Genomic DNA, 6,151 nt, shown 5'->3' with positions numbered 1-6,151 from the left:
AGTATCCAGTGCCTTAAGCTGTTTCTTGATATTGCATGGAGTGAGCCAAATTGGCTAAAGAATGCCATCTGTGCTTGTGGGGAACCCAGGAAGAGGGACTGAATGTTTAAGGTTGTAAATGGGATGCCAATCAAGTGGACAGCTTTGTTCTGAATGGCATTGAGCCTCTTGAGTGTTGTTGAAGATGCATTCATCCAGGCAAGGGGAGAGTATTCCACCACATTCTTGAGTTGTGCCTTGTAGATGGTGAACAGGCTTCGGGGAGTCAGGAGGTGTTTTGCGTACTGCAAAATCTCTAGCCTCTGACCTACTCTTATAGCCACAGTATTGTATAGCTGATCCAAATAAGGTTCTGGTCAGTGGAAACCCCCAGGATGTTGATGGCAAGTGAGCCAACAATGGTAATGTCATTGAATGTCCAGGGAAAATAGTTAGATTCTCTGTTGTTCGAGATGGTTGTTACTTGGCACATAACAGTGTGTCATGAACGTTACATGTCACTTATCAATGCAAATCTGAATATTATCCAGGTTATTTGCATGAGGCCACCAACTTCTTAATCATTAGAGGAGTTAATAATTGGACAGAACACTCTGCCATCATCAGCAAACACCTACACTTTTGACTTTATGATGGGGAAGAAGGTCATTGATGAAGTAGCTGAAGATGGTTAGGCCAGCCCTGAGGAACTCCTGTAGTGCTGTCTTGGGCTGCAATGATTAGCTTTCAGCAAGCGCAACCATCTTCCTTTGTGCAAGATATGACTCCAACTAATGGGGTATTTTTCTCTTAATTCTATTGACTTCAATTTTACTGGGTCTCCTTGCTACCACAAATGCCTACTTAATGTCAAGGCTGTATTCTCACCTCACCTCAAAGTCTGCTGCCCAAATCTTAATCTGCATCACTCAATTACTGGCTGACCTACACTGGCTCCCAGTCAGCCTCAATTTTACAATCCTTTTCCTTGACTTCAAACCTATCCATAGCCTTGCTCCTCCCCATCTCTATAATCTCCTCCAGTCCTACAACCCTCTGTGATATCTGCTTTCCCCCAATTCTGCTCTCTGTACATCTACAATTTTAATCACCCTCCAATGGTGACTACGCTTTCACCTCCCTAGCCCTTAAGCTCTGGAATGAAACCTCTCAGTTTTTCCAACTCTTTGTCCTCCTTTAAGATGCTTCTAAAAATCTACCTCTTTGACTAAATCTTTGGCCCTCTTTCCTGATACCTTCTTCTGTGGTTCAGTGACAATTTTTTTTTATTGCTAACAGTCTTAAGCTCCTTGGGATGTTTGTGAATGGTGCTACATAAATGCAAACTGTTGTTGTCGTAAATAATATCTGTTTTATTTCAGCCAAGGACACTTTTCAAAAAGTACAAATCATTACCAGATCTACGAGCATTTTCCTTTTATTATTCCAATGAGCCAATCAGAAACAATAACTTTCAGGTACCTTTTACATTTGACTACATAATTGTCTAAATTTATAAATATAGAATAGAAAACCCAAGATAACTTACTTGTAAGTAATGGGCTATTTTGAATCGTTTAACATTCAGAAGTCATTTTTCTATGCATGCGTTATGCATGCCTAATGTCATAGTTCATATATTTTAAAGTATTGTTTTTTAGCTTTAGAAATTGAATTTTAGTTATAAGTGCAGTGGCATAAAACCCTTGTAAACAACTAGAGGCTGGAAATCCACACAAACTTAAGATAATTACAATTCAAAAGGTAACTTGTGTTTACTGGATAAATCCAGTTTAAAAGGATGAGAGCCATAAAATGGCAGGTGGCCTTAATTAGCTAAAGAACTGGAGACATGATGTCTGTAGTTATTCGTGTAAAAGTGATAAGTATTTCATGTGGTTTCCCAGTTAGGGATCGGTAATAAATGCTGGCTTAGCCAGCGACACTCACATCCCATAAATGAATAAAAAGAACCCGCGTACTGAAAATTGAGGCTGTTGCAGCTCACTGAGAGAAGATAGCCAAAGATGATAGGTGTCAGTGAGGCCGGCAGTGAAGTCAAGGAAATACTAACTTCATCGTTATGTGAGGAATGTGGTTAGGTTCTTAATCTCAGTTTGGATTTTGTGAGGGAAAACAGTTAGAAGGCTTACTCGAGATCGCAACCAATGGAAGGAATCTACAGTGGTCTTCACAGAGCTTTGTGGCAAAGAAAGCAATCAGCAGAATTAGCTGGGAAGCATTGACAAGGCAACCAGAACAAGGTGTGAGACATCCACATTCAAAAGGTATTAAACAAAGAGTCCTACCTTGGAGAATGTCTGTAACTAAGGAGAAGTAAAGTAAAGACTCTGGCATACTTCTGGGTGGTCCCAATGCAAGTAATTATCTCTAAGATATCATAAAGTATAAGAGAATTCTTGAAGGAAGTAAGAAATAAAACTGTGTGCATAACCTATGTAGTTATAAAAATATTGTTAAGTTAATAGTGCTTGCTTTGTTTAAGTCTTTTATATAGAATATTTTTTTTTTAAGAAGGTGAAATCTTGCGGCATAGTTCTGTTGGTTAAAACAAGGTGTTCGGATTTCTATTTAAATGTTAATAGTGCCTAACAGAATCGCAACATATGTTATAAATATTAAAGTTAATTATAAACAGTGAATGTGCTTCTTACATTATGTGCCCTTTTATCTTTTTAAAATGTATTTATTTTGGCAGCAAACATACCAGGACATATTCATCATTTGAAAGTGAATGTTGCTTCTAGAATTAGAATATTTTCAGTACATAATTTAACAAAATCTTTATATTAACAACCTCATTTTATATTTGATTTAGACAGTCGAGGGCACTAAAATAAATGTAATATTTTACTCTGCTTGAAATTTAGATGAAGACCTCAGCACCTACAGCTCACCATTCTGAAGAAAAGCGGAGAATAGTCATATATATAAATTTAAATGACACCATTGACAAGCCTTTGACTGTCAAGCATAAATCTTTACCAAACCTCCGTTTCTATGATGATGAGTCCAGTCTGACAATAACTGCTCCTTTTCAAACTATGATGAAGGAGACTGAACTCCAGAGGCAACAGTTAATTCAGGCATCATTACAGACAACTGTAGAAAATGGACATCCAAAAAAATTATCAGAAGACAACCTGACTACAGAAGTTCCTCAGTTACTGGAATCAGTGTCACCAAACAAAACATTTGTTGAAAGCACAGAGCCTCTAACCGTGGCTTCGGTAACGGAAGCAGTTGTCAAAAAAACAAAAAAAGTGAAATACCGAAAAAACGTTAAAGCTTATATGAGAAAACCATTATTACCACGAAAGTTAGCTTTTGTTTACAGAAAACTGGCGATGCCTCCAAAAATTCTCAGAAGGTTCATTTATCAATTTAATAAATAATAACATTGTAGCAAAAGCTCAACTTTCATTATTATTTAATTTATAACTTAATGTTTTACACTCTCTTAAACAGATCTGAATCTTTGCCTGCATTAGTTCGCCTGGCTGTGGCTGCTGTAAAAGTATCACGACCTAAAATTTTGCAGCGAAATTCTAGCCTTCCATCCTTATTTGACTTTGAAACCTATGCAAAGAAGCGAGGAGGAATTCCTGAAGATGTACTTACCAGAGAGTGGGTCAGAGATGTCTGGAACGCATGGTTCGATGAAGTCTTCCCACCATTAGAACCATCCAGTGAAACAGCTGTTGATAAAAAAGAAAGCCCACTGACTCTTAAAGAAAAAAAATCTTCTCACTTGCATACCAGCCTGAAGGAGATACAACTGCAGAATTTACAGCCATCAATGGAACAAGAAAAAACAGGAGTGTATCCAACAGTTTCAGAATCTGAAGTCACTCCAGCTGCCTTGCAGTCTGCAGTTAGTGAACTAACATACCGCATAGATGTAAAGGGTGAATCTACTGGATTTAATTACTGCCGCCGAGGAGCTGTAAACAGAAGATTAGGACAGCTAAAGTCAGCCATGGCAGATTTAAATGAAGTAGGTGCACACAGAATTAAAGATACTAGATTTGTAATAATATTCTTGGAAGCTGTTCTGTGTTAACTGTACATACTTTCTATAGCATACCATGGTGTGATTTGAACCCATATACCCAGAGCATTAGCCTGAGTCTCTGGATTACATTACCCCTACGCTAACGTCCCCCCAATTAATAAATCTATGTAAACTTTTCTGAATTATTCAATGCTTATCCAAATTAATTTTGTCCCAGATTATCATATCTAAAAGTTTTCCCACCACTGAGGTCTGTATTTGCTTGGTTTACCCTTGCACCCTTTTTTGAACATGGCGTAATACATGCAATTCTCCAGTCTTATAGCACTACCCCCTGTATTGGAAGATTGTGGCCATTATCTTTGCACTTTTCACCTTTACTTCCTTTAACATCGTTGGATGGACATAATTTAGTCATGGTGACTTATCAAAGAACAGCCAAACTTTCTAATATCTTCTAAGATAAAAGCAAAAAACTGTGGATGCTGGAAATCGTAAACAAAAACAAAAATACTTGGAAAGACTCAGCAGGGCTGGCAGCATCTATGGAAGGGAGCACAGTTAACGTTTTGAGTCCGCGTGACTCTTCAACAGAACTAAGGAAAAATAGAAAAGGGGTGAAATATAAGCTGGTTTAAGGGGGGCTGCGGTGGTTGGGACAAGAGAGCTGGATAGAGGGCCAGTGATAGGTGGAGATAACCAAAAGATGTCACAGACAAAAGGACAAAGAGGTGTTGAAGGTGGTGATATTGTCTAAAGGAACGTGCTAATTAAGGGTAGAAAGCAGGACAAGCAAGGTACAGATAGCCCTAGTGGGGGTGGGGTGAAGGAATCGAAAAAAGCTAAAAGGTAGAGATAAAACAATGGATGGAAATACATTTAAAAATAATGGAGATAGGTGGGAAAAGAAAAATCTATATAAATTATTGGAAAAAACAAAAAGGAAGGCGAAAAATCAGAAAGGGGTTGGGGATGGAGGAGAGAGTTCATGATCTAAAATTGTTGAATTCGAGAGTGGGGTGAACATTGTTGGGGGATGTGGGGTGAACATTGCTGGGATAGGGCCTGAACATTGCAGGGGAGACTCAACGTTGTTGGGAGGGGGGTAAACGTTGTCAGGATGGTGATAGTGAACAATGCTGGGATGAGGCAAATGTTTCTGGGGTTGCTGGAGTGCTTTGACACTCCAGCTGATTCACTTAGAGTTACGCCAGTTTTATACCTGCTATGGAAATCGCTATGTAAATCCGTGTAAAATCTTAAGTATAACGCAAACAGCCCAAGTCTCTGTGGTCCTGGCCACCTGATCCAAAGGTCGTTGGAATCAATGAGTGATCCAGGCAGGGTAAAACTGGCGATTGGACCTTGAAAAATTATGGTGTTAGTGCAGATGTGTGCTGCTCGGACTTTCTCAGAGTCCCGATGAGTATCAACAGCTTAAGTTGAGCCAGAGGCCTCTCCCCATATCAGAAGATTTGGGCCCCTATGTTACTATGATCATCGTTTCTTAAAGTTCCTCTACTGACACTTAATCCATTTGACCCTCCTCATTCCTTCGGACCACACCCAGCAGTGCCTCCTTCCTTGTTGGTTCGGAGCCATAATGATAAGGAAAATTCTGCTGAACGTACTTCAGAACTCTTCCTCCTCTTTGCCCTTTACACTATAACCGTTTCAGTCTGTATTGGGATAACTGAAGTCCCCTAGTATCATTACTTTGTAATTTTCGCACTTCTCTGTACTATCTCTGCAAATTTGCTCCTTTATATCTTTTCCAGTAATTGCTGGCCTAGATTAGACCCAGTAGTGTAAAGGTATCTGTATCTTTCCTTAACTCAAAGCAAATATATTCTGTCCTTGCCTCCTACAAGGCATCATCTCCAGCATTGTGATATTTTCTTGACTCATTACCGCCAACCCTCCTTCTTTCTTTCCTCAACAGAATTTCAACTCAGTAGCAGATTAATACAATATGCTATCCACAGTATAACATTCCAGTTATTATAAAAAGTGCAATATTAGAGCAAAATAATGGGAAATCCACTTGTGTGTGTATGTGTATTGAAAGATTGGATGTGTTATATTCATAGTAACGTGTGGACCTTTTTGACATTTATAAATTTGTTACTTTTGGTT

At 38.8% G+C, this 6,151-nt stretch overlaps 1 protein-coding gene across 1 annotated transcript in view; it reads left to right on the top strand.

The window, feature by feature from the left end:
- The first annotated feature begins 3,044 nt into the window (after window positions 1-3,044).
- ttc6 (tetratricopeptide repeat domain 6) overlaps window positions 3,045-6,151 on the top strand; it is a 213,144-nt gene continuing 210,037 nt past the window's right edge. Inside the window, exons 1-2 of the mRNA XM_041214176.1 lie at window positions 3,045-3,370; window positions 3,469-3,997. Of these exons, the coding sequence (XP_041070110.1) occupies window positions 3,045-3,370; window positions 3,469-3,997 (855 nt within the window). The remainder of the gene's footprint in view (window positions 3,371-3,468; window positions 3,998-6,151) is intronic.

This window comes from Carcharodon carcharias, chromosome 20 (genome assembly GCF_017639515.1).
Source record: "Carcharodon carcharias isolate sCarCar2 chromosome 20, sCarCar2.pri, whole genome shotgun sequence".
Classification (NCBI taxonomy): Eukaryota; Metazoa; Chordata; class Chondrichthyes; order Lamniformes; family Lamnidae; genus Carcharodon; species Carcharodon carcharias.
Note: the sequence above shows the minus strand (reverse complement) of the source record. Positions and strands in the feature narration are given on the sequence as shown.